Raw genomic sequence first — 26,970 nt, 5'->3', positions numbered from 1 at the left:
ATTTTCTCTACTTATCATCCTCCCTGTTTTCTACTTGTTTTATAATGAGTAAAATCTTTCCTATTAATTTTTGGTCACTCTTTTTTTCATTCATTAGTTTTATTTATGTTGTGCTATATCCACTAATACTACAGGATACTTCATGAGTTCTTTAATGAACGTATTTAATACTAACCAAGTAAATATATGGATATCTTCTTTGTTAAAAATTGGGGGTACATAAATGAGATAATAACATACATATTGTCCTATGACTTAGTTTTCCACTTAATATTACATTTTGGACAACGTTCCAGAGTAATACATGGAGATTTAACTCATAAATTAGCCCCAAGAGATACATAGCATTTATTAGTATAGACACCCCACAATTTACCCAATTCCATGTTGCTAGACCCTTACATGATTTCCAATTTTTCCGCACCTGTGAAAGTATTTCTGCAGCCCAGATTCCTAGAAGCAGAATTGCTGGGCAAGAGATTGCACGTTTAAGATAGTAATAGATATTGTCAAACCATCCTCAAAGTAGCTGAACTAACATACACCTCACAGTCGTGCATAAAAAAGCTGATTTCTCTTTAGGGAAACAATCTTTTAATTGTGTCCAACGTAATGGATGAAAACTATATGGTTCTTGCTTGGATATGTCCTTTCCCTGATGATGGGTGAAGTTGTGTATCTTCCATATGTTTAAGGGCCATTTGGATTCCATTTATGACGTGCATGGAAATGTCCTTTTTCCATTTCTTGATGGGTTCATTGTATTTATGTATTAATTTTAGGAATGCTTCATTTATTACGTATATGAACCATTTATTTATATACATTGAAAATATATTCTTCCAGATTATCATTTGTCTTTTTTATCTGACATGTTTAAGATATCTTGCATTGTATGCAAATGTGTTCATGGATCTTAAGTCAAATCTGTCTTTATTTTTTATTTCATGCTTTCTGGATTCAGCGTCTTATTCAACCCCTAAGATTAAAGAAATATTTTTAATGCTTTTATCATTTTAGTTTTGACTTTTAAATCTTTAATCCATCTAGAATTTGGAGATGTGGGTAATATGTAAAGTAGTAATCTAACTTTTAAAAAAAGATCAGCCGATTGTCTCAATATCACTAACTATGAGTATGCAACCCATGCTTTCCTCTGTGATTTGAAATTCCATTATTACTTCCCAACTTCCTACTTGGTTATTTTCCTTACTGTTTTCTGTTCCATCTGGCTACTATTATACTCATTATTTTTCTAGCTAATAGAGCAAGTCTCTCATCTTTGATTTGTTGTAATCTAGAATCAGTTTGTTAAGCCAGTTGAAAACCTTTTGGAGTCTTAATTTACTCTTAATTTAGTCTTAATCTAAACTAAGGGAAGGATTATTTTGGGAAGGATTGACACCTTGACCCCCAAATAGTGGTCATGACAACAGCAGGCAGCCTTCTCCTTTTTGTCCCTTTAACTGGGAGGGCACTAACATTTCCCTTTGACGCTGATATTGCCGCAGGTTTCTAGTACATACCCAGAAATGCCAATGTTCCCTTCAATTCCTCATTTGCCAAGGTTTATTTCTTTGTTTAATCAGGAATGGCTTTTGTATTACCAAAAATTTAGGAGCAGCTGTCAAGATAAACTTATCCTTTTTTTCCTTTTAATCTGTTGATCTATTTCTTTTAATCATGAATAAAGTTGATGCATTCTTAAAGTCTTTGTCAGATTGTCCTATGAAATTGTTTTTGTCTGGAGTGAATTTGTGCTTTGATTTTTTTTTCCTTTTCCAGTTTTTACTTTTATCATTAAATTTCTTCATAGGTTTGGGAATTTTTGTGTACATGTTTATTTTATTTTGAGTGAGAAATCTTTTGGCTTTTCTCACCTCTTTCTCCCTCTCCCTCCTTCTCCTTTGCCCCTCCCTGTCATCCTCTTGCTCCCATGTTTACCCCTCACTCTTAGTGATTTTTAACCCTTACATTTTAAACACACATATTTAACTTATATTTTCCGTCAGCATTTGGGCTTACTTAGAATATATACGTTCCTCCAAAACCAGACAAGATCCTTAGCAAGCTTTCAGTTCTCCTTTGCTTTTCACCCCTAACCTCACAGCCAATTCCCATGTTAAAATCATCTTAGTTTTACTTCAATATTGTTGCCATATTTATTTATTTTCACTTTATACAGTAACTATTCTTCTTTACTTAACTATAACTTATTGGTTTCTTCTCTCAACACTGGTTCCAGTATCACATGCTATCTTTCTTTCCTGGACTTTTTATATTTTCTGAAATCCACACTAGACTAATTTTCTTAGAAAACACCTGAAAAGCTTTCATTGTCCTTACATTTCCAAAATGTTGTGGGGTTTTGCCCTTGAACTTCAAAATAAGCTTGACTTTTTAAGATTCTGTGTTCAAACATATTTTCCTCTTAGTATTTTCAAGACATTACTATCTATTTAGAGTTCCAGGTCACTTGTGACAGAATCTTGCCAACCTGATCTTTTTTCATTGAAAATAACTTGTTTGCTTGTCTTTTTCCTTCTGGAAGCTTCTAGGATTACCCTTTTACTCTTTGATGACAGAAAGCTCATTAGCATGTGACTGAGTTTGGTGCTATTAAAAAAAATGGATCTTGCTTTTCACTTAGTTGATTATCGTCTCCATTAAAGCCCTGTGAATTTTTCTTCTGTTTCCAAGTGTATCTCTTTGGTTGCATGTGGAAATCCCCAAATAACAGTGGCATACTAATACATAAGTTTATTTTTTCCCTCACATAGAAGATGTTCAGAGGTAGGCAGTCTCAGACTTGTATGGTTGTTCCACAGCGAGAAGAGGGATTGAGGTTCCTCTTTTTCTATTGCATATGACTTCCACTCTCAAGATAACCTTATAATCCAAAATGGCTGCTGGAGCTCCAGCCATCACTTCCAAATTGCAGACTGGAGGAAAGAAAAAAAGCAGGAGGGCAAAAATGGATTCCTCTTACCTGAGCCAACTTCCTTTAAGCAGCCTTTCTTGGAAGACACACCCAAAGATTCCACTCACATCTTCTTGGACAACATTTTGTCACATGACCACACTTAGCAATAGCAGAGTGTAGGAAATATAATCTTTTATTTTAAGCAGCAATAAACCTAGCTAAAACCTGAGCTTCTGTTACCAAGGAGGAAAGGGACAGCTAGGTAGCTGCCACTGTCTGCCATACCTGCCCTCAATTCTCTCTGTCTTCTGCTTCTAGACATTGGAACTCCTGGATTTCTTTTCTAGGTCTCAACTTTTCTCTAAGACTTTCCATCTCCTTGCTTATTTGCTGTCTTCAATAACTACCTTTGTAACATGACAGTTTATAGTGTTAATTCTGTGATTTAGCCCATTATTGAGTTGTGGTGTTTGTTTCTTTGTTTGTTCATTTGTTTTTTATGGATCTCATACCTTCAGATTCCAAGAACTCTGTTTATTTGTTCTTTGCATAGCAGTCTGTTCTTAAATGCCTATGATTTCTCAAATTTCCCTGAGGATGATAATTAAGATGTTTTAAAGTTTTGTGTTGTCTTTGCTGTATCTGTGCATGTCTATAGAAGTGTCTACTGGGTCAGTATATGTCAGAATAAACACATATGATACCAATGATTGAGAAATACAACCACTATTGGCATAGTGGTTAAGAACATAAACTTTAAAGCCAACCTGCTGTGGGCTTCAAAGTCAGCCTGTTCCTTACTAGCTGTATGATCATGGACCCTATACCAATTTCCTCAATTACAAAGTGGAGATTTTAACCTACACATTGATGTATTAACATCTGTAAAGCCCTTAGTACAGTGCCTGGCTGATGGTAAGCATTTTATAATTGTTAGCCACTAATATGAATTCTCTGCATGTATGTGTCTTTTAGACTTGTGTTCTTTGATGTCATTAATTTGTTTGAACTATTTACAGTGTAAAGGTAGTCACCTGTTCTCCATACTTCTAACACATTTATTTTGTAATTTGTCCTCTGCTTTATGATTCAGTTATTTTTATAAAATACAGAAGAGTTCACTTTTATGCACTTCTGTCAGCCTTTGTCTCTCTGATTTCTTCTAGTGCTTTGAAGCTTAAATAGTTCAAAGATTCACTTCTATGGTTTGCAAGTTTCATATGATTTAACTACATACATTTCATTGACCTGATATGTGGAGAATGGTGTGAGGTAGGGATTTAGGCTGATATGTTTTATGTTGTTATTCAATTGTCTCAACACTTTTTATTATTCCATCACTTCACACTGATGTGTGGTTCCTCCTTCATCACAGAGTACATTCTCTGGTGAAATAGATTTTGTCTGGTCAGTATGTCCATTGATTTATCATGTGTGTGTGTGTGTGTGTGTGTGTGTGTGTGTGTGTGTGTGAAAACCCATTTCTTTACTTAGACCTTTGCAATAGATTTTACCATTAGGTGGAGACTCATTATTTTTATTGACGTACAGTTGATTTACAATATTTTGTAGGTTTCAGGTATAGAGCAAAGTGATTTGGGACACATATGTATGTATATATCTATATTTTTTTACTTTTGATTCTTTTCCATTATAGTTTATTACAAGATATTGAAAATAGTTCCCTGTGCTATACAGTAAATCCTTGTTGTTTATCTATTTTATATATGGTAGTGTATATCTGTTAATCCCATACTCCCAATCTATCCCTCCCCCACTTGCCCTTTGGTAACCATAAGTTTGTTTTCTATGAGACTCCTTATTTTAAAAAATCTCATTAACTGTCCTCACATATATATTTTTTTTCTTCTGAGTTCCCACAAAAAAAAATGTTGTTAATTTTTTATTAGAATTGTGTTAAACCTATAACTGACTTTCAGATGAATTGACCTCTTTACACGTGCAGTATTTACATTTGTGCTAAGACACAAAGAGAAGCTCTGAGTTTTTAGGCAAGTTACAGGTAGGCAGAGCAAGCTGCCCCAGCTCACACAGACTCTCCCAAGCCTGCCATGGTATTGCCCCCTGCAGGACCTAAAGTGGACAGTACTGTCCCCCAACTCCAGACAAACCCACTCTTCCTGACTGAGCATTTCCTGGACTAACCACCCTGTAAACATCATCGAATTTGGTTCCCCTCATGACCACCATGTGAGATACGTTGGGTTGTGCTTATTTTACAGATGCAGGGAGCAAGGTTCAGGGAGCATTGGTGAGTCAGCCAGTGCACAGAAGGGGCACAGCCTGTGTTGAAAGTCAGTTTGTCTGAGCCCAGGGCCGTGTTTTCCCAGGAAGACAACTTCTGGTGTGCATGTGTACAGCTTGAGTGAAGTTTTAGGCAACCTTATGGGCAGAAAAGGAGTCACAGTCCTCTCTGTTCTACTCTCCTGGTACTTCCCAGGGCTGGATGAAATGAAAAATGGAAATCCCCAATCTTCTGCGGAGAAAAGGGAACTGGCATTTCAGGGGGTGGTGTGGGAGGAATGAGGTAAATGGAAAAGGGCAGGGAGAGTCCCAGGCCCCTGTGTGTGTGTGAGCGTGTGTGTGTGAGCGTGTGTGTGTGAGCGTGCATGTGCTCACATCCAGAGGAGGATCGCACTCCCAACACCCAGTGACTCCCCCAGGCAGATGTGTGTCAGTACCAGGGGGACCTGGGGACAAATCAAATACCAGGCCTCCCTCTTAGATTTTTCTCAACACCGGTGCACGGGGTACCCAATGTGCGATCCAGCGGGAACCCACATCTTCAGAGGCTACTAATTGCATCTCCCTCACGGTCACGTCCCAGGCGCTGAGGCTGAGGAGAAGGGACTGTCCCAGGTGCTAGGCTGAGGCAGCAGTGGGAGCTGGAGCCCCGGCATCGGGGCCACTCCTGGGTCCGCCCCACCACGTGGGCCGAGTCCCAAGGGCTGACGCTTCCTTCCACAGGCCTAGAAGAGGCAGGGTCCTGGAGAGAGGATCCCCAAGAGGCGAGGACATGGGTCTGGCCTGGCCCCCAGCTGTGGAGGAAAACAAGATTCTAGAACAGTGAGGAGTCCAGACCCTACCCAGACCTGGACCCACCTGAGCAAACCACCTGCTCTTCCAGAGCTGACTCCAGAGATGGCGCTGACCCGGGGGCTGCACCCCCTCGTCCTGCTGCTGCTCTGCTGGGGGCCCTGTGTGGCAGGGGCCCAAGGTGAGCCCGATCGCTGCCTCCCCCTCTCCCTCTGCCTCCTCACTGCTGTGCCCCATCCCTGAGGAAGCTCCAGACCCTATGCTCCAGCCTTCCCTCCCTTCCTTCCTTGCCCCCCACAACCCCTGCTATTTCTCTTCTCTCCTGGTCATCCCTGGTGTCCCCTCTTCCCTCCTCCCACGTTCCCACTCATTCTTCTCTGGCCTCCTGTAAAGGCCCTCTCCGGTTGTGTGGCTTCTCTGACCACATTTCTCACTGTGGCATTTGAGGCCTCTGACCTCCTGGCTGGCCATTCCAATCCTTCCTCTGACCCCCCCCTCGCCCCCAGACATCAGCACCTAGACGGCCTTAACCAGTTCCCACCACAGCACCTTTGCTCCTGGGGCCCCTCGGCCTGGGGGTCTCTTCTCCTGCCTGGAGGCCCTGCTGAGATGCTCCCCAGGCTCTTCAGGCCTGTGAAGCCCCCTCCCCAAGGGCTCGCTGAGAACTTGGCTCCCCTGATAACCCTGGAGACCACGCTCCCTTTCCCAGCAGCTGACCACGAGAGCAGGGTGGGGACGTCCCAGAGTAAGGCCCTGCCACACTGCCCCTTAGGGGTGGGTTTGTGCCTCTGCTCCCAGACTGCATGCACCCAGGGACCCAGGGGCAGGGTATACGCCTGATGCATGTCCCCACCCTGGGGTGGAAGGGACCCTGTTCCAGGAGCAGGGCAAGGCGGGGGCTCAGGACATATACTGTGAATCAACTAGACTATGTGTTTCTGTGCGGACAGGAGGGTCCGCGGCTGGCACCCTCACAGCTGCAGAGCCCCCAGCCCTGCCCAGGGCTCCTGGGGACCTCTGTTTGGCCTCCAGGAGCCTCTACGGGACTCTAGGAGACGCCTCCCCAGTGCCACACACCAGGAAGGGCTGGGAGGGGCGGTGACAAGGGACACCTGGAGGGGAGAGGTGTGACCCCTTTCTGCCTCCCCCTGTCAGGGACCTACCCCCTGCAGACCCTGCGCTGCCATAACGACTACACCAGCCGCATCGTCTGCAGGTGGGCGGACACCAAGGATGCCCAGCGGCTGGTCAACGTGACCCTCCACCGCAGGCTGAACAGGTGAGTGAGGCCGGGCCTGGGGCCGGAGGGCAGGAAGGGCCTCTGCTGTGGGGACTGTACCGGGGTCGGGGCTGGACGGGAGGTGGGGCAGGGAGGCCCCTGCCCAGGAGCTGCTGCCCCATCAGGCGGCCTGCCACGCCCGCGGGTTGTTGTCTGACATCAGGTTTGGGGGAAGAGCCTCCTGTGTTAATATCGTTGTTATGATGGTGATGGTGATAATCTTCTCTTGTTTTGTCACAAATGAACAAGATCACCAGGCAGAAATGGATCTCGGTTTATCCTCCCTGTGAGGCGGGCAGGGATGTGATGCCCAATTCACAGATGAGGAAACCGAGGCCGTGGAGGTGAGGTCCCTCCCCCAGGCCACATGGTGGGGAAGTGGCCTGAGTGGGACCAGTGTCCTGCGTCCAGCCTGCATGGCTGGGCTCCACGTGCCCCCCGGGCCCTGCCACCTCCAGAGTGGCGGTTTCTCCTCTCTCCTCACAGGGTCTCAGGGGCCTACCCCACTTGGGAAGGTGCTTCCACCATTCTGGGATTTGGTGAGAGTCTGACTCACCATAATAGAAATAATGAAACAGCTGGCATCACAGGGTCTGGGGTGTCCCCTAGAGGCCACCCCTGGGAAGGAGCCGCTCTCACCCCACGGCATCTCTGCCCTTCCGCTCTCTCTCCTGCCCTCCCGGGAGCCTCAGTCTTCCTTGTCCGCTGTCCTCAGCCCCCACCCCACCTCCCACCCTTAGCTGTGACCCACTTCCTTCTGTTCGGGGACAACAGATCCTCCCACCCCGACCCCTAGCCCCCCACCTCACACGTCTGCTGCCTTCCTGGCCGAGCCCTGCAGGATCTGCCCTGTCCCAGGGCTGTCTGAGGCTGCAGCCGGGGTCCCACCTGGTCTTGCTGCTCAAGGACATCGCTGCCACCACAGTCCCCACTGTTTTGTTTTTCAGTCGCCTTTCCCTCCTTTCCTTCTCCACCACAGCATTCAATCCATCAGCAAATGCTGTTAACGTTATCTTCAAATAGAATGTGAATCTGGCTAACACCATGGTTCAAAACACTTCCTATCACTGAGATAGTCCAAAAGCCTCCTAACTGGTCCCTCCCCTTCCAATATTGCCACCCCTTGCAACCCAATCTATCCACAGCCCAGGAGCCAGAGGAATCCTTTCAAAGCATGCCAAAATGTCACTCCTTTGCTCATAACTCTGAATTTTCCCCAGTTCCAGTGAAATCAAAATAATCAAATTTCCTTAAATTCCTTTTGAGCACTGGCCTCCCATCACCTCCCACAACTAGGCTTCTAGACCTCCCACCCTTACATCTCTACTCTGTGCACACTGGTTAACTGCCTAGTTATACAACACTCCAAACCTGTGCCTACCCCAGGACCTTTGCACTTGCTGTTCCCTTTAAATGAACTCCCCTTTCCCCGAAATCCCCTTTCAGAATCCGCATGGAGTCCTCTCTCATCTCCTTCAAGTTTCTGCTCAGATGTCACCTTTTCTAAGAGACCTTTCCTGCCTCCCTTATTTCAAATTGTATCCCCAACCCAGCCCTTCTGGCCTCTTCATACCTTTTTCCTTCTTGACTTGTCTATGCACAGTGTTCTCCATTTGACACACAACCTAGTTTCTTCAGTTGTTTCATGTGTGTCTCCCTCTATTAGGATGTCAGCTCTGTTGACAGGGATTTGTGTGTGTTTTGTTTCCCTGCCAGGCCCCCTGATCCTAAACAAAGCCTTACACATGGGAACCACTCAATAATGTTTGTGAATGAGTGATTCTTCTTCTCTCTGGGCTAACCTGCATCCTCTCCTGACAGGGGCCTTCCACAGCCAGTGTCCTGCGATCTCAGTGATGGCATGCCCTGGTTCGATGGCCATTGTCCCAGCTGTGTGCCTAGAATATGTGTCATTCCCTATGAAGTTTTTGTCATTGCTGACCATGACTACTTCTCATTCCGACCGGACCAGCCTCTGGGCGCCCAGCTCACCGTGACTCTGAGTCAGCATGGTGAGGCCTGGGGGCCCTGGCCAAGGGTGGTCCCCTGTGTGGACAGAGGTGTCCAGGCTGCAAGAGATGGGCCAGGGAGGGAGATCCTTCAAGGGGTGTAGACACCGGCTTGAGCTGGGTTTGGTTTTGGGGGGAAGAGGATAAGGTCTCCTTAGATGGAGGCATTGGGGCAGGTTCAAGGTGAGGAGCCCCAGCCAAAGGTACCCACCCCCTCCCAGATGCTCCAGCACCTGCCAAGCTATTGCCTTCCAGACCTGAGGCTTCCCCTCTAGAAGAACAGTCCTTCCTAGTCAGATACAAACTTTATTCTTTCATCAATTTGGTCTCATGGAACATCTGAGACAACCCATTTAATAGATGAGGCATTTGAGACCCAGAGCAATTACGTAACTTTTCCGAAGTGCCACCATGAACCATCATGACAGTGATGGGCTGGACTTGCCGAGTGCCCCCTGCACGTTGGTGATGGAGGTCATCCCCTCACTGCCCCCGCTGCGCGGCCCCCAGTGTGTGCGCTGCGTGTCCACAGAGCCTAAGAAAGTCAGTGGTCTTGGGTGGGAGTCGATGATCATTTTATATAAATAGTCCGGCTTCATTTAACTGTACCTCAGACAGAAATATAACCAGCACTTTCATCACATTAATTTAATTACATTTGTGCTTAGAATGATCCTGAAATAAACATGGGGTCATTTTTAAAAATTAGTGTTGACATGGCAAGAAATCTACAGGAAACACTACTTGATCTTATTTAATCATTACAATAATGTGTGGTGTCATGCACTGCTTTTTTATTTTTTATTTTTTTATTTTTTATTTTTTTGCAGTACGTGGGCCTCTCACTGTTGTGGCCTCTCCCGCTGCGGAGCACAGGCTCCGGAAGCGCAGGCTCAGTGGCCATGGCTCACAGGCCCAGCCGCTCCGCAGCATGCGGGATCTTCCCGGACTGGGACACGAACCCGTGTCCCCTGCATCGGCAGGCAGACTCTCAACCACTGCGCCACCAGGGAAGCCCCATGCACTACTTTTTACCCCATTTCACAGATGATGAAACAGGCTGAGAGAGCAGGAACTTGCCCGAGGTTAGGTACTCAGATTCTAGTGTCTGAATTTATTGTCCCGGATCCCAAACCCTGGACCACCTGCTGCTCCTTGCAAGTGTCGGATGGGGAAGGGGCTCCAGCCTTTGCTTCCTGCCTCTGTTCATCACAGCAGCACAGAGCTGTTGCCTGGAGGAGGGGATGGGTTAGGCTGTGATGGGAAAAACTCCAAACAATGTCTTAAAACATGTGTCTGATGGATGAGAAGGAGTCCCGTCCCGGTGGAGCTCAGAGCGTACAGGGCAGGACACACCAGATGTTGGGTGTGATCACTTACTGAAGGCGGGTGCGTGCCACGTGCCTAGGGGCAGTGGACAAGGGGCCCCTGGGAGGTCAGGACAGGCTTCCCCAAGCAGGGAGCTTTGCAGGGAGATCTGAAGGGCGGGAGGGAGGAGAGTGGGAAGAGAATCCTTGACAGAGCAAGGAGTGTGTGCAAAGGCTGGGCGACTCGGGAGGACGAGGCAGGTTGGGAAAACCGCAAGTAATTGTGTCTCAGAAGCATCAACTTCAAGAGGACTGGGCAGTGGTAAGAAGGAGGGCAGGGAAGGCAGGGGCCTGACCTGGAGAGGCTTCTGTGTCCTGCAAAGGAGTTGTTTAGGGGTCAACATCTAGACAATGGAGAGCCACTGAAAGGGCACGTCATGATCAGATGTGGGCGTGAGGATGTCAGAGGTGGGTGATGTACAGTGTAGATGGCAGGCGACCAGAGGTGGTGGGAGGATGCAGAACAGAATGTGACCTAAGGTACTCATCCCAGAGAGAAATGATAGGGATTCAACTGCCGTATGGCCAAGGGATGGGAAATTGGAGGGATACAAGTCAAAGTTAGGTTATACAAGCAACTCATTCATTAATCTGCTCTTCAAAAGAACTCTTGCACATACAGGAAAGCAGTGAACAAGCCATCAGTGTCTCTGGCCCTGTGAAGCTTATGGGGTCATGACAGGTGTCATGGTTGAGATGTGGACCACTTAGAAATGGCGAGGGCAGTGTGGCATTTGCCTGCTGGAGCATATGTTGAGTGGGAAGTTCAGTTTTAGCCCAAACCATTTAGGCAATGAATCAGGGAGGCCTTGAGGTGCTGGGAAACGGAGAGATGTGCATCTGATCTGCTCTGAGGTTACACATGTGGGGATCTGAATATTTCACTTCCTCTGTCACCTCCATCTGTGACATGAGATCATGGACTACATCTCTCACGTTGGATGAATAGGTTTTCCATTGGTTTCCCAGGCTGTTCAGTTAGGAGCAGCTTCCTAGGGCTCCAGGCTGACAGGGAGTCCCACTGCATGACAGGCTCAGGGGCTGGGAGTGCATGATTGATTAGTGATGCCTGCTGTGGCTGGGGCTGGGGCAGCGGTGCTCTGGATCTGCCATTCTGGGAGGAAAATTTTATGAGTCTCCAGCTCTGACACGCTCTATCATGCCCTGTCCCCTGTCTGGCATAGAATATTGACATCTCGTTTGTCCCTTACGGAATTTTTTGTGTTGGAAAGTCATCTCTCAGCATTCAGATATAGAAGCTTCAGGAAGTCTGCAGCCATGCCATTCATGGATGAATCTGCTCACCCAATCCTGTAGGTCCCAGCAGGTGTCTGCTTGCTATTGGTGATGGAATGACTTCATGAAAAGTCTCTGAAGGTGGACCTACATGTACTCATTCATTTATTCCTTCATTGATCCATTCACTTTGTCCCCATATGCAATGAACCACTCATCTCAGGCCCAGGGGAGAGGCAACGGGGTCAGGACCCCACCCCTGACATCCACAAGCTCCTGGACTACTTGAGGGGACAGATGTGGAAGCATCTATATCCTCCAGGGCTATAAGGATCATACAAAGGGCTATGGTGGGGCAGGAAAAGGAGCAAGAGATTCTGCCTTGGGGAGGGGTCCAAGAATGTTCTAGAGAAGGAGACATGTCTGCTGGGCACTGAGAAGTGCAGGATGACACTGGACACTGGAAATAAGAAAGTGTGGACAGGAGAGGGAGTAACATGAGTCACAGCGTCCTCTGCTGGGGAGGAGGCCACACAGACCTCCTCATGAGCAGTGTGGACAGAAGGAAGCTCCACTTGGAGTGTAACTGCCAGCACTTTGCATGGAGCTTATGTTCTGTGCGCCCAGCAATCTGCACATCTTCATTCACATACACACTGAAAACTCACAATTCAGCAGATGAAGGTCTGAGGCCCACAGAGGTGAGGGGTCTCTCCAAGGTCGCTCAGTCCGTGGTGGCAGTGCTTGGCCTGGAACCCAGGTCTGTCTACACATGGGCCATGCAGGCCCTGAACCTCCCACACAGTCGTCCAGCCCCTTAGGGACCCTTTCCTTCCTCTGCCTCCAGTGCAGCCCCCCGCACCCAGGGACCTCAACATCCGTGCTGCCGGGGACGGTTTCCTGCTGTCCTGGAGTGTGGCCCATGGGAGTTCCCAGAGCCACTGGCTGTCCAGCCTGGAGTTTGAGGTGGTCTACAGGCGGCTTCAGGACTCCTGGGAGGTAGGGACCCCACCAGCTGTGCCCTGCGCCCACGGGGACCTGGCCCAGCCGACCCTGCTCCAGCAGCCCCTCTCTCCCCCAGGACGCCCCCACCATCTACTCCAGCACCTCCCGGGCCATCCTGGGGCCAGAGCACCTCATGCCCAGCAGCAGCTATGTGGCCCGAGTGCGCACCAGGCTGGCCCCGGCCTCGGGGCTCTCAGGACGGCCCAGCCAATGGAGCACAGAGGTTCGCTGGGCCTCCCCGCCAGGTAAGAGTCGGAATTGGGACACTGCCCCCCTGTGGGAAAGGCAGCTCATTACAGCTCCTGGACAGAAGGCGTCCAGGGGTCCACACCATGGGATCCACGGAGGCTCTGAGCCATGTGTTCACAGTGACTTCCCTGGCCCACCCCGTCCCTACTGTGACTGTGCAGAGGCAGCGGCTGCATCTTACTCACTTCTGGGCCCCAGTTTGTTGCCCACTTGCTGTGGAGGAACAATTACAGTTTAATCACAATGGCATATGAGCATCTGTGTTTTCGTGAGCGCTGCACCATACGCAGACATACCAACGTGATTGTGCTAAATTCCCAAACCCTGAGGCTGACATGCCCTCCCAGCTTTGCACAGGGGGGTGTGAAGGCTCACAGAATTCACTCTCTGACCTGTGTTTACACAGCTGGCCCTTCGGGCTGAGTTTAACCCCTGGCCTTTTTGGCCCCAATGCCTATAATCTCTCTGTGATGAGCCTCATGGTGGGCCCACTGAGGGCTAGGGAATGAATGAATGAGGACTGAATGAGGGGCTGTCTCCCTCCCAGGGAATGAGTCGCAGCCCCAGAACCTCCAGTGCTTCTTCGACGGGGCTGCCCTGCTCCGCTGCTCCTGGGAAGTGAGGTCCGAGGTGACCCGCTCGGTCTCCTTCACCCTCTTCTACAAGTCCGGCCCCAGTGCAAGGTGAGTGTCCCCTGCCTCTGTCCCCTCTGCTCCTGTAGGCCTAGCCCTCTCCTGGCCTCCTCCTGCCCCTGGGGGCCCAGCAGAAGCCACAGTTCATCTGGAGGTCTCCTCCCTTATGTGGCCCTGCCTCCCCCTGCCCTCGCCTGTGCCGTGATCCTCAGGGAGGAAGAATGTTCCCCAGTGCAGACGGAGGAGACCAGCAGCCCTTACGTCCGGCACTGCTGCCAGATTCCCGTGCCTGACCCCAGGAACCACAGCCAGTACATCGTCTCTGTTCGACCAAAGGAGGAAGAGAAACTTATAAAGAGCTCAGATAACAGTGAGTTTACCCCCAGCCTTCTGCATGGAGAGTCTTGTGACGGCACTGTTTCCTTTGTAACCCGTATAAACTCAGGGTTCCTCATGGCCCAGTCTTCATGTTTGTCACTTTCAGTGAAAAGTCCAGGGAGCAAATTGAACAAACATGATTCCCATTGGTCCTGGAAGTTCTCAAGTAGCAATAATGCAACAATGACAATGGTAAATAACACGAAGGAAGATGCAATTGTTATTCTCAAGAATATCAATATTAAAACCTTTGACCTCATTCTTTTTTTTTTTTTTTTGCGGTATGCGGGCCTCTCACTGTTATGGCCTCTCCCGTTGCGGAGCACAGGCTCCGGATGCGCAGGCCCAACGGCCATGGCTCACGGGCCCAGCCACTCCGCGGCATATGGGATCCTCCCAGACCGGGGCACGAACCCGTATCCCCTGCATCGGCAGGCGGACTCTTAACCACTGTGCCACCAGGGAGGCCCTGACCTCGTTCTTTTAACTCTATTTTCCCTTCCATCTTTGCAGCTGCTCTGAAGTTCCTACTGTTGCCCATGGCCTCTTGGTCCTCCCACCAAATTTTCCCTTTCTTTCCCTGATTTGATTTTTCTCTTTTAGGTTTCCAAAGTCCTCCCCTGACTGATATTTTCAGTCTTCAAATAATTGATCTATGATTTACTTCTTCATCTGGGGACTAGAGCATATGCAAATGGACTGTAATTCCTTACAGGTTAATTTTCCTGATTCCTGGTACCTAGCAAGGACCTTCTGCAAAGGAATCTCCTGCATTGCTTCATCATGATCAAGTTCTTCTACCCAGTCTTTAGTGTGTGTCAGAGACAGCAGCCAATTTGTCCTTGTCACCTGGGTTTGAATCCACTACTTACTCTTTGGGATCCTCCAGGTTGCCATCTTTGTCTCTACCACTTGTTAGCTGCTGGTCCTTGGCAAGTTACCTGGTCATTCTGGGGCTCAGTTCTCTGTCTGACAAGTGGACAAATAGTGTATTTACTACATAGGGTTGTTGTTAGAATTGAGAGAAATAATTCATGTAGATTTAGCATTAATAATAATGCTTAGGGCTTCCCTGGTGGCGCAGTGGTTGAGAGTCCGCCTGCCGATGCAGGGGACACGGGTTCGTGCCCCGGTCCGGGAAGATCCCACATGCCGCGGAGCGGCTGGGCCCGTGAGCCATGGCCGCTGAGCCTGCATGTCCGGAGCCTGTGCTCTGCAACGGGAGAGGTCACAGCAGTGAGAGGCCTGCGTACCACCAAATAATAATAATAATAATAATGCTTAGAACACTGTCAGTACTCTAGATTAGAAAAAATTAATAGTAATTTTATTTCTACTTAAATACTAGGGGTAACCCATACTTTTGGTCACTTCACTACAAAACAAGTGTATCTCAGCATCTCCCAAGAGAAGGGCGGCTCAGGTCAAAATAGATGACATGGTGAAGTGGGGCTGCAAAGACCCTGAGATGGTGAAACCTGGGGTCCTGGGGCAGTGGACAGAGCACCTGTGACCAGCATGGACCACAAGGGATGTTCCACTGGAGGAATGTGAGAAATGATGTTCTCTAAAACTTCCCCTCCCTCCAGTCCAGATGGCTCCTCCAACCCTCAACGTGACCAAGGGCAAAGACGGCTACATCCTGCACTGGAAAGAAGAAAAAATGAACTATGAACACATAGCTTGCATCTTCCAGGTCCAGTACAAGAAAGAAGCAGCCTCATGGGAGGTGAGGGCCTATGCCCGAGGAGTGGCCTGGATGGGGGAAGTAGGAAGCAAGAAAGACCAGGGAGAGGGCCACCTGCCAGGTTCCTGGCTCCCAGCAGGTGCCCAGTCAGAGGGAGCCACTGGGACTTGGTGGTCATGCCCCTGTGCAGTCAGCAGGTCACTGTTCCTTCCCTTGGTGAAGGAACTGAGACTCACAGAGGTGATGTGAACTTGGCCAAAATGAACACGTGACCCGGAATCGCAAAGGATATGTAGACTTCAGGACGAGAGACAGCTGGAGGAAGGGTTTTCAAAAGTCATAAAGGGGGCATTTCTTCGCAAGAGTCTCATCCAGAATGCAAATGTGCAGCTGCTAAGAGGAGAGCTGCTCCCTGCGAGGTGGGCAGGGCTCCAGCCTGGGACTCAGTATCGGGGCCCCACCCCCAGGTATCCATCAGGGCCTGTGGGCAGACCCTGGAGCTCCACAGAGGCCAGTTCAGAAACCTCGGAGCCAGCCCCAGACCTTCAGGCTGGAAATGGGGAAACTGAGGCCAGAAGGGGGTGTGTCAGTGGTGGAGGTGGAAGTGGTCCGTGGGCTCCTGAACATCTGTCTAAGGGTCCAGAGTCCAGTCATCCTGCACTACATCCTGGGAAGGCCATAATTAGGGTCCAGGCTGTCCCAAGAGGAGCTGGGAGGCTGAGGAGGGACATGGTGACTGACTCCTCAGGGTTTCTGGGCCTCGGTGTTCTCATATGTCACGGGGTGCATTGAAAGAGGTGCTGTCCCTGATCCTGTCTGGGTGCTGTCCCCCTGTGGGCACTGGAGTATGGTCCTCCGTGGTGGGAGTGATGCTGCCTGAGATCTGATGTGACTACAAGCTGGGGACTGGTGGGTAGCAGAAAATCTGGGGTGCTGAGGCGGGAGGGCTTCATAGCTGTGCCCACGTGCACCAGACTTCAGCACACCTGCTCACACACCTGCACCCACAGGAGACCAAGACAGAGGACTTCCAGAATGCCCACAGCATGTGCCTGCCACCTCTGGAGCCTGCCACCAGGTACCAGGCCAGAGTGAGAGTCAAACCTGACCCCCAAGGCTACAACGGGATCTGGAGCGAGTGGAGTGATGGGAGCTCCTGGGACACCGAGTGGGGTATGTCCTCCCGGCCCCCACTCACCTCTCCCGGCACAGCCCCACTGGGCAGAGGACGGGGACGATATGGACATGAGATGTAACCCCACCCCAGGCTAGCATCCTTCCCTGCCAGGTGTCATTAGAGATGAGAAAGTGACACCTGGTGTTCAGCACGGACTGCAGGTGAGGTGTCGAGAGGGCAGAGGAGAGCGTGTCTCACCAACACGTCTCCCTAAGCCTGGACCTTAGCCCTCTATTAATATGGCCCATGTTTTCATTAGCTTTTGTGGCAGCTACTACCCAGGGACCACCCAGCCCGAGTTTTCTGTTACCATGAGGAACTACAGACTGGGGCCTGGGATTGGAAAGCTTTGGTCTGATTTCTCAACCTTCTCTCAATCTGCACTTGTTAATTTCATTTATCAGTCACCATCGCCATAGCGACCACCAGGAGACAAGTACAGAACAAGGTCCGGGAGGTGGTGGCAGAGAGAGGAAAAAGTGTTGGCAGAAAGGTCCTCAGTCCCAGCCAGCTGTAGCAGGGAAAGAGCACGAGGAAGAGGACCCCAACCAAGCAGAAAGAAGGGCTGGGCCCCTGGACCTAAGGGAAGGAGACCAGGGGAGTCCTGGAGGTGCCCAGCCTCTGACGGGCTTGAGGCCAAGTGGAGAGTTGTGAGGGCCCCTGATGGGCCTTTGCACCTTCTGGTTCCTCCACCATCACCCCCTTCCCCATCTCGGCCTCTCCAGGCCTCCCTTTTCTTGATGACCACCTTCTGTGCTGCCTCCTTCAGGAAGTGCCCTATGATTGCCTCTGGTTGCAGTCACTGCCCACCTATAGCAACACCTGCTACTGGACAGGATCTAACCCTCTGTGTCCTGCCAGCAATCCAGCACTGTGGGTGGCTCAGACAAATGTCTTCTTCTTCTTAGTCTGTTTCTGGCCTCTTCTTCCCCTCTACATGCCAAGGCAGCAACTTCACCTCATCTCCTGAGCCCACAGCCCTTTCCCTCCCTAAAAGTTAATACTCCTGTTTCCTCCTGGCTGCCTGGAAGTGCTCCCCACGTGGGTCCTGGTGCTTAGCCTGGTCATCAGCACCTTGATCCTGCTCGTGTCCCTGCGCTTCTGTGGCATCTACGGGTACAGGTAAGGTGACTCCAAGATCGGGGAGGGCGCTACCCAGGGCCCCAGACGATGCCAGGGACCCCACAGCTGACTTTCTCCAGTCTCTGCTCTGTAACTCACACCCTGTGGGGCCTTGGTCAAAGCTGCCCTCTCCCTGGGCTTTGCTTTCACCTTGGTACATGAGCACAAGGCAGCTGCCCTGAGGTCTTGGGCAGAGGTCACCTCCCTACTGTCTTTCCAGGCTGAACCAGAAGTGGGAAGAGAAAATCCCCAACCCCAGCAAGAGCCACCTGTTCCAGGTAGGGGCTGGTTGTGAGGGCGGTGGAGCCGCTGGGCCCCTGCGCTCCTGCGCCCATGTCCCCACGCCCATGTCCTCCTCCCCTTCCGGTGGGCCTTGAGTAGGGGTGGTATGTGGCCAGGGCAGAGGCTGGAAAGCTCTAAGAGCTGGGACGGCCCCTGCAAGCCCAGCACTGCGATCCCCTGGGCCCCCCCAATGCACAAGGTACCCCGCCCGTGGGAACTCACGTGGAACAGCAGAGAGGGTTGGCGTGGGGATGCCAGGACCGAGGGGGCACAAGGAGAGCCTTAGTCACATCGGGGGCACCGGGGGGTGGTGGGAAGCAGCATGGCTTCCCCAGGACAGGGCAGCAGCGCTGAGCTCTGGAGGATGAAGGGTGGTGTCAGGTGGGAGAGGCCACTGCTGGCAGAAGGCGAGTGGAGGGTGGAGACAAGACTCCTTGGAGAAGGGACCTGAGGGGCGTGGGCGGTGAGTCTGGGAGCACGGTGAGGCTGAGAGGACCCCGGCGAGGGCGCCGGCACGTGGGGGGCGGGAGCCCTTTGGTCAGGCAGGCAGGGCCAGGACGGCCTTGGGAGGGTCTCACGGCCATTGCGGAGGGGACTAGGGGTGAGCGTGGAGACAGGGATAGCGCAGGTGGGCGTCCTCGTGGGAACAGGCTGCCTGTCCTGGCTGCCCCAGAGCCCCGTCCAAGTCCCAGCCCCTCTCTGTCCCTGTGTTCCTGGGGGCAGGACGGCGTGGTCGCTGCGGCCCATGCTGAGATGCCGCCAAGTCTGGGGGCTCCTGAGCCCTCGTCACCCTCAAGGCCCTCCCCGACCTCACCTCCTGGGGGTCCCCCACCCCACAGGCACAAACGCCCTTTCTCCCCGCAGAACGGGCGCACCGAGCTCCAGCTCCCACACGGCCTGCGCGGCGTCGGCAGTGGGAGCCCCGCACACAGGGGGCTCTGGGGCGGCAGCTCCGCTCAGCTGGAGGGGTGAGTGTCGGAGAGGGATCCCAGGAGGTGGGCCCGTGGCTCCCGCCTGCACGTCGGGGGTCAGGGGAGGTGGCCTCGGCCTGGGGCTCAACGGGAACAGGGCCTTGGAGGCTGGCTGCACTAAAGCAAGAGGCGTCCCGGCTGGATGGCGGGAAGAGCTTCCCGATTCCCAGCTTAGGGAGGGCCGTGGCCAGAAGCCGGTGACTGGAGCAGACGACCTCCCCCGGCTCTGCTGCCCAGGGAGACGCCACGCTGCCTTGGTCCCACTGGGTGGCAGAGGATCTGCGAAACCTCATGGCCTCAGCACCTGAGCGGCCGGCTCACCACTAAGCCTCAGGTGGGGCAGGTGAAGGCCGAGGGCATGGCCGAGCCCAGGCTGGGCGCTGACGCTGCGTGCTGGCAAGGAGAGGGGGCGGGAGGGGCCTCAGCTGGCAGAGCGTGACCTTGAAGGAGAGCGCGGGGGCTGGAGGGGGATCCACAGGGACGCTGGAGGGGCGCCCGCTCTCCTGTTCCCGGCCACCTCCCTCACCTCGCCCTGCTCTCCGTTTCCTGTGAGCTCTGGGTGGAGCCCGGCCTCCATCCCCACCCCAGGCTCCCTGTGCGCGAGCTGAGGCGTCTGTCCAGGGTGGTGCCAGTGTCCCTGCCCTTGTTCTCCGCACAGGGTGTCCCCTGTAGACTTCGGGCACAGCGAGGTGTCACCTCTCACCACAGAGGACCCGAAAGATGCCTGTGACTCATCATCTGAGCCTGACATGACTCTGGTCACCTCGGACCTCCTCACGGAGCAGCCGCCCAAGCCCCCGCCAGAGCTGGCCACCCCCGCAGGCAGGCCTGAGAGCCAGGATTCTGGCTTTGATTTCAATGGCCCCTACCTGGGGCCACCCGACAGCCGCTCCCTGCCGGACATCGTGGGCCAGCAGGGGCCCCTACAGACAGGCATGAGCAGGAAGCCGCAGCCCCCAGGGTCCCTGGAGTACCTGTGTCTGCCCACAGGGGGGCAGGTGCAGCTGGTCCCACTGGCCCAGGTGATGGGGCTGGGCAAAGCCAGGGATGCGGACCTGAGGTCCAGCCCAGGCACCGAGGGGAACCCTTCCCTGGAGCCAGGGGCAGGCCCTGCCCCTCCTGAGCCTGGGGTGATGGTGGGTGGTCAAGGCCCGAAGGACAGGGCCCCCCCAGGTCTGCCCACTGGCTCTCGGGGTCCTGAGGAAGGCACTGTGGCCACTGGTTACGTCACCACTGCAGATCTGACATTCACCCCACCCACAGGGTCCCCATCTCCTTCCCAGGCTCCCCCTCTGAACCTCCCCTCAGACCAGCACCCCTACTTCCGTCCTGGACTGGGTGATGGTCCCCCTGGATCCCTAGACCCACGGAAGCCAGAGTTCGACGGCTATGTGGAGCTCCCTCCAACCCCAGGCCAGTTTCCCCAGTCCCCTCTGGCCAGCCCTGCCCCTCCTGCAGCCAACAGTCCTGACCTGATCCCAGGGCCGCCCCGGGCAGATGTGTTCTCAGTCTCCCCAACCCCTGAGGGGCTCCTCGTCCTGCAGCAGGTGGGTGACTACTGTTTCCTCCCTGGCCCAGGGTCTGGCCCTGTCTCACCCCAGAGTAAGCCCACCTCCCCAGGACCCTGTCCTGAGATCAGAGACCTCAACCAGGTGTTCCAGGCCAAGAAGCCCCCATCTCAGGCCATTCCCCAGGTGCCGGCCATTCAGCTCTTCAAAGCCCTGAAGCAGCAGGATTACTTGCCACTGCCCCCTTGGGATGTCAGCAGGCCTGGGGAGGTGCGCTGAGAGCCTGTAGACATTGAGGGAGGGGAATAGAAGGAGAGGGTCTGCCTTTCCTCCTGCCCTGCCTTTCCCTCCTGCCAGCCCCTGGTCCCTTCCATGGTCCTTTCCGCAAAGCCAAGGAGAAGTTTCCATGTTGTAACGTGGAGACCAGAGAAACAAGTCAGTAATCTACCTCCTCCCTTGACCTTCAGCAAGGTCAAGCTCCTCTTTCTCTCCCTCCCTCTCTGCCACACAGGCGCACGCGTGCACACACACACTGTTCTTTCAAATTCACTTCTTTTAGGTTCTTAATTATTAGAGCTTTATACACATACTCGTTTCATTTGCCCCCATTTTCCTTTTTTCCCAGTTTCCCTGCTTTTCCTATTGTCTTCTCTTTCCACTGATTTATCATTAGAGTGAGTTTGAGGTCTGGGCTAAGCCTATTCTGAGATGCCAAGTCTCAGTCAGAGCCTATTCAGATGCTGACATGTCTGGTTTCGTGGAGTACTTCTGTTTGTCCCTGGCAGGCATGAATGCACACGACAAGATTCCAGCCCGGGGACTTCCCTGGCGGTCCAGAGATTAAGACTCCGCCCTTCCAAATGCAGGGGGCGCTGGTTCGATCGATCTCTGCTCAGGGAACAAAGATCCCACATGCCATACCCTGTGGTGTGGCCCAGTGCAGGGAGGGGAAGAGATTCCAGCCCTGAGGCAGGAGGCAGAAGGCATGGGGTGAGGGCTTGGGGGTTTCAGGCTTGGAAGAGCAGCCCTGGACTCAGCATGCTTCTGTTGGGCGCTGCAGCCCCAGACATGGTAGCAAAGCACCAGCCTCCAATGTCACTCCAAGAAATGAGCATGGCGTGAGAAGCACTGTTCTGAGCTCATAGGAAGCCCTGCTAGTCTCACGGAGGTGACTGGGGAGCCTCGGGGACCCCAGGCCCTGCATCTTGTAGAGGCCACTGACCTGAGCAGTGGACAGTGCCAGCTCCTGGTTGAAGTGACCTCCTTCCTACCCCCTGGCTGGTGGGGCATGGAGAAATTCAGGAGGGGAGGGGAGTCCAGAACCCACATCGACTGCAGAAAAGTTGGAAAGAACTGCTCAACAAGGGAAAAAGGAAAATGACCCAAGCGCATGTACACTTGGGCTTATAGTCCAAATCTCCCAGTTGCCCTCCCTCCAGAAAGACCTTACGAATCCCATGCCCACCAGCCGTGTACAAGGGGCTTTTGGTCTATGGCTTGGCTTACGCTGGGGATCACGGTTCTTTTAAATCTTTGCCTTTCTGATATGCAAAAAAATGGCATTAACTTGTTTTAATTTGCATTATTTGAGAACTATCATGTTTGCACATATTTTCATAGTTCTTGGGCATCTGAATTTTTTTTACTGATCTAAGCCTGTTAAGGTCTTCGTTGTGTTGGAGGTCCAGTTTTTTTCTGATTAAGCTTTAAAAACTATTTAGCTCCTGCCTTTCATAGATGGTGTAAATTTGTCTTCCTCGTTTGTGGTTTGTCTCTTAATTTTGTACGTGACGCTTTTGGGTGTATTCAATGTAGACTCGTCTGGGTGATCAGATAGATCTACGGGTGAACTTCACGATTCCACTTTGGGTGTCAAATTGATGAAGCCCTTCCCCACTTCAAAATTGCATTTGTCCAAAGTTATATTTTTTTCTGGTTCTTTTTGTGTTTCAAGCTTTTCATGTGAAGTTATAGTGATTTGGGAATACATGCATGTGAAACGGAGAGCCAGTTTTATGTTTCCCCTAAACGAGTCACCTGGGTGTTCTGGCATCATTGATTGAATTGCCCATTCTTCGTCCATGTATCTGAAAGTTCACATGTATGATATAGAAAATCCATGTGTATACTTAGTCAGTTTCTAGGCTTTCCTTTTTATTAAGTTGTCCTCTCCATGGCACCCCACCATTTTAACTGTTCTAGCTTTATAATATGTTTTAATAGGTGGCAGAGCAAATGTTCTTGTTCCTTTTGTCCACAAATCCCTGTTCATTACAGCATTGTCTGTGGTCAAAGAAAATGATAAACAATCTAAATCCTCATTGATAGTGAAATTAATCACAACATTTGAGTCCATTCTAAGGTGGAATCCTGTGTTCAGAATGAATGAGGTGGGGGACTTCCCTGGTGGTGCAGTGGTTAAGAATCCACCTGCCAATGCAGGGGACACAGGTTCGAGTCCTGGTCTGGGAAGATCCCACATGCCGCAGAGCAACTAAGCCCGCACGCCACAACTACTGAGCCTGCGCTCTAGAGCCCACGAGCCACGACTACTGAGCCCATGTGCCACAACTACTGAAGCCTGCACGCCTAGAGCCCGTGCTCTGCAACAAGAGAAGTCACTGAATAAGAAGCCAGTGCACCACAACTAAGAGTAGCCCCTGCTCGCTGCATAGAGAAAGCCCGTGCACAGCAACAAAGACCCAACACAGCCAAAAATAAAAATAAAATAAATAAATTTTAAAAAAATGAATGAGGTGGATTTACATGCATTAGAAAGAAGTCCAAGATATGAATTCCAAAATGTTTGGACATTGTTTATGGAAAAAATTGCAATAAAATATTTTTATTATAAAACATTAAGGTGTGTATATGTGCTTGGGTAGATGGGCAGGGATGCTGTTTGAAAGCACAGTTGCCCTAAGGAGGATGGATTCTGTTCAACAGAAGGGCCTTTGGTCTACTACAGTGAGTTAGGAGCAGTTTCAATCAGAACAGAAATGCTAGGGGTAACAGAGTGAGAAGCAGGTGGTGCTCCCAAGACAAGCCAGGAGGGAGCAAGGAAAGGAGAAATACAGGCTGGGGGAGAGAAGCATAAAAGACACACTCACTCTAAAAAAAAGTGTTCGTTGTAATCTGAAATTTGAATCTAACTGGGCATCCTGTGTTTGGTCTCTAAGGAGAGTGGAGAAATAAGAAAGAGAACGAATTCCCTGTAAAAATAGATGAGAATTAGTAAGAGGTTATGCCTGTCAGACCCTGCTCCATTGATTTAGGGGATCACAACCCTCTGAGATAAACGTTACCTTTATGATACTCTTTTTGTAAGTGGGGAAACTACAGCACAGAGAGGTTATATAACTTGCCCCAGGTCAACAGATTGGTGGGTGGCGGAGGCGGATTCGAACCTTGGCCCTGTGGTGCAAAGCCTGCACTCGAAAGCAAGGTCTCTCACCAGAAGATCCACACTTGAATGCAAGATGATCCATGTTGCTTGGCAAGACAGAAAAGATTATAAACCGAGCAGGTTTGGTGGTGGGGGCAGATGGAGCCAGAGGTGAGCAGAAAAAATGTTTTTATTTCTTTGGGAGCTAAATATTAAGGGTGTGGATTCGCACTCACTGATGTCCTGAGAGACCTTGCACGTAGGACCCTGTCTCCCTCACCTGTATGCCCCGGAGAACCCAGCCCAGAGCCATGCATGTGGCAAGGGACAATTGAGGGGTTGTCATGGCTTGAGGGCTCCAGGAAGCTCTTCCTGAGATGGAGGGAGACACTCAAAGGACATACGGTGGATGACAGCACAGGGGAGGAAGCAGAGCTGAACAGGAGGAACTGTCAGCGCTTCCAGACCCGGATAAACATCCGCCAGCCCAAGGGGAGCCCCCGAGCAAAAAGGGCCCCACGATGGACAGAAGTGGCCAGGTCCTAGGGCCCTCACAGTGTCAGTCATCAGCTGGGGTGCCCTGAGAAAAAGCAAGGAGCCGATGCTGGAGGCCGTCAGCAGCTGGGCTGCTGGTCCTTTCCTGATTGGGAGGCTGAACGGTGTCTGAATCTTTCAACGATTATTTATTACACAGAGTCATTGCCCCAACAGATTATTTGCTCCCAAAGGAAACCTTTCCATTGTTTTGAAACATTCATTTCCCAGCTGGACAAAAGTGGCCTGCACGCCACTCACTCAATCAATCAAGGTTGGGCAGCCAGGGGAGGTGGTGTGGCCAAAGGGCTGAAATGCAGGTGATTTGGGCAACGTCATGGGCCCTGTGCCGTGGTGACCTCATCGCCCATATTGTTAATTTCTTGCTTATATCTTTGTGTCTCACTGAGACTGAGACCTCCCTGAGGCCCAGCCACCATCTGACTCATGACAGGCTTCACGCGGGGCTCAGGATCTGACACAGTGTGTGTTGCTGTGGACACTCTGGAAACGTGCCCCTCTTTCTCCTCCTCCCCACTGGGGTGACTCAACTATTCCACTAAGGGCTGTGGAGGATGAAGAAAGTTGACTAATTGATGGGTGCCAAAGCAAATACATACACCTACAGCCTGGGTTTCCATAAAGACCATGCAACAGCCAGCAAGAGGGGAGGTGGTTGGGTCCTTTCAACATTGTTTACAGCCTTGGGAGAGACACCAGGATACTCTAGTGGCCTGGGAGGGATTATGCCTATGGTGTAGCATCCACTTCCCCTAAATGGTTGCCAGACTTAGTAAATAAAAAATACAGACATCCAGTTAAATTTGAATTTCAGATCATCAACAAATAGTGTAAGTTGTTGATCTGAAATTCAAACTTAACTGGGTGCCCTGTACTTTATCTGGCAACTCTGTTCTCAGCTCACGTTTGCACAAAGATGTTCATTACAGCATTGCTCACAATTGAAAAACCTAAGAGACCATCCTTATAAATTTAAGAGAATCTGATAAAATTAAAATCTCAGTTGGCAAATGTGATATACTTGCTTCATATTTGGCAGATCACATAGATAAAATATACTTACAAGGATTCAAGGAACTAGCCCGGTACAAGGCACAGAGTAGACACTCAACAAATATGGGTGAGTGAATGAGAGAAGTTATTTAAGAGCTGACACTTAGATAATATTTGATTTTATACCAGGCACTTTACTCTCTTAATCCTCCTGGGCACCTTGTGAGATGGGCATGATTATCATCCCATTTTACAGATGAGGGAGTGGAGGCACAGAGAGGGTTGGGAACTTACCTAAAGGTAGTAAGTTGCTGAGTTGGGGTTTGAACCCAGGCAATCTAACTATAGAATCGGAGCTATTTCCCTCTACTGCCTCTGGATATAACTTATATAAAACAATAATTAATAAGTGAGATTATATAGGTGAATAAGTATATTTGTAACTGTAAAATATACAATATGTATATAATATATAAATAAAGATTATCTTTTCTTGCTTTTTTCTTTTATTCCTAGGGAATAGATAAATAGATAAATAGATGAATGATAGATAGGTAGATAGATAGATAGATAGATATAGATGAATCAATCTACTTAGCCACAAGGAAAGTTTAAAGAAATTCCAGAGAGGAGGAATTCTTTATTGTATCATGGCTACATTTTCTGCCACAATACAATAAAACTCAAAATCAGTAACAGAGGGGAACAAAGAAGAATCTTGATTAATTGCTCATAATTAATCTTAATTGTGAGCAATTTCTGCCCACTAATGGGCAGAGGTATAGCTCTTGTTTGAGCCCTTGCTTCTACACCAAGGTCCTCAAGTACCATCCCCAGACCAGCAGCATCAGTATCACCTGGGAACTCCTGAGAAATACAACCTAGGGGTCTCACCCAAAACCTACTGAATGAACAACTCTTTTGTTGTAGCAAGCTCTGCAGTTGATTCTAGTGTGTGATAAAGTTTGGGAACCACCGCTCTTTACTACAGTGTCTCTTCTGGACACATGGAAAATTCGGGGGAAGAAGCCAGGGGATGAAAGGCAGATGCAGAGCCTCAGCTGAGTCAGAGGAAGCAGCTAGACCTCTCCAGGCATGTTGTCACTCCTCAGTGGTGCTAGATGCTGCAGTGGCTTCACCCTTTGAAGATCTGAG

General features: G+C 50.5%; 1 protein-coding gene across 1 annotated transcript; it reads left to right on the top strand.

Annotated features, from left to right (window-relative positions):
• Positions 1 to 6,016: 6,016 nt before the first annotated feature.
• On the top strand, positions 6,017 to 21,161 carry LOC132499280 (cytokine receptor common subunit beta-like). Its single transcript, XM_060113776.1, has 13 exons — positions 6,017 to 6,161; positions 7,136 to 7,259; positions 9,081 to 9,271; positions 12,719 to 12,870; positions 12,953 to 13,121; positions 13,673 to 13,808; positions 13,970 to 14,127; positions 15,725 to 15,864; positions 16,833 to 16,995; positions 18,031 to 18,121; positions 18,342 to 18,399; positions 19,268 to 19,371; positions 20,033 to 21,161. The coding sequence occupies exons 1-13, from the start codon at positions 6,086 to 6,088 to the stop codon at positions 21,159 to 21,161; spliced, it is 2,691 nt and encodes an 896-aa protein (XP_059969759.1). The 5' UTR covers positions 6,017 to 6,085.
• Positions 21,162 to 26,970: the final 5,809 nt, after the last annotated feature.

The sequence above is a fragment of the Mesoplodon densirostris genome, chromosome 11, assembly GCF_025265405.1.
Source record: "Mesoplodon densirostris isolate mMesDen1 chromosome 11, mMesDen1 primary haplotype, whole genome shotgun sequence".
In the NCBI taxonomy this organism is placed as follows: domain Eukaryota; kingdom Metazoa; phylum Chordata; class Mammalia; order Artiodactyla; family Ziphiidae; genus Mesoplodon; species Mesoplodon densirostris.
Note: the sequence above shows the minus strand (reverse complement) of the source record. Positions and strands in the feature narration are given on the sequence as shown.

Excerpts from the sequence above, each read along its gene's own strand:
- LOC132499280 (XM_060113776.1), top strand. The coding sequence starts at position 6,086 with ATGGCGCTGACCCGGGGGCTGCACCCCCTCGTCCTGCTGCTGCTCTGC. Across the intron at positions 16,996-18,030 it reads CTCCTGGGACACCGAGTGGG|TGCTCCCCACGTGGGTCCTG; the intron begins GTATGTCCTCCC and ends GCTGCCTGGAAG. Across the intron at positions 18,400-19,267 it reads GCAAGAGCCACCTGTTCCAG|AACGGGCGCACCGAGCTCCA; the intron begins GTAGGGGCTGGT and ends TTCTCCCCGCAG.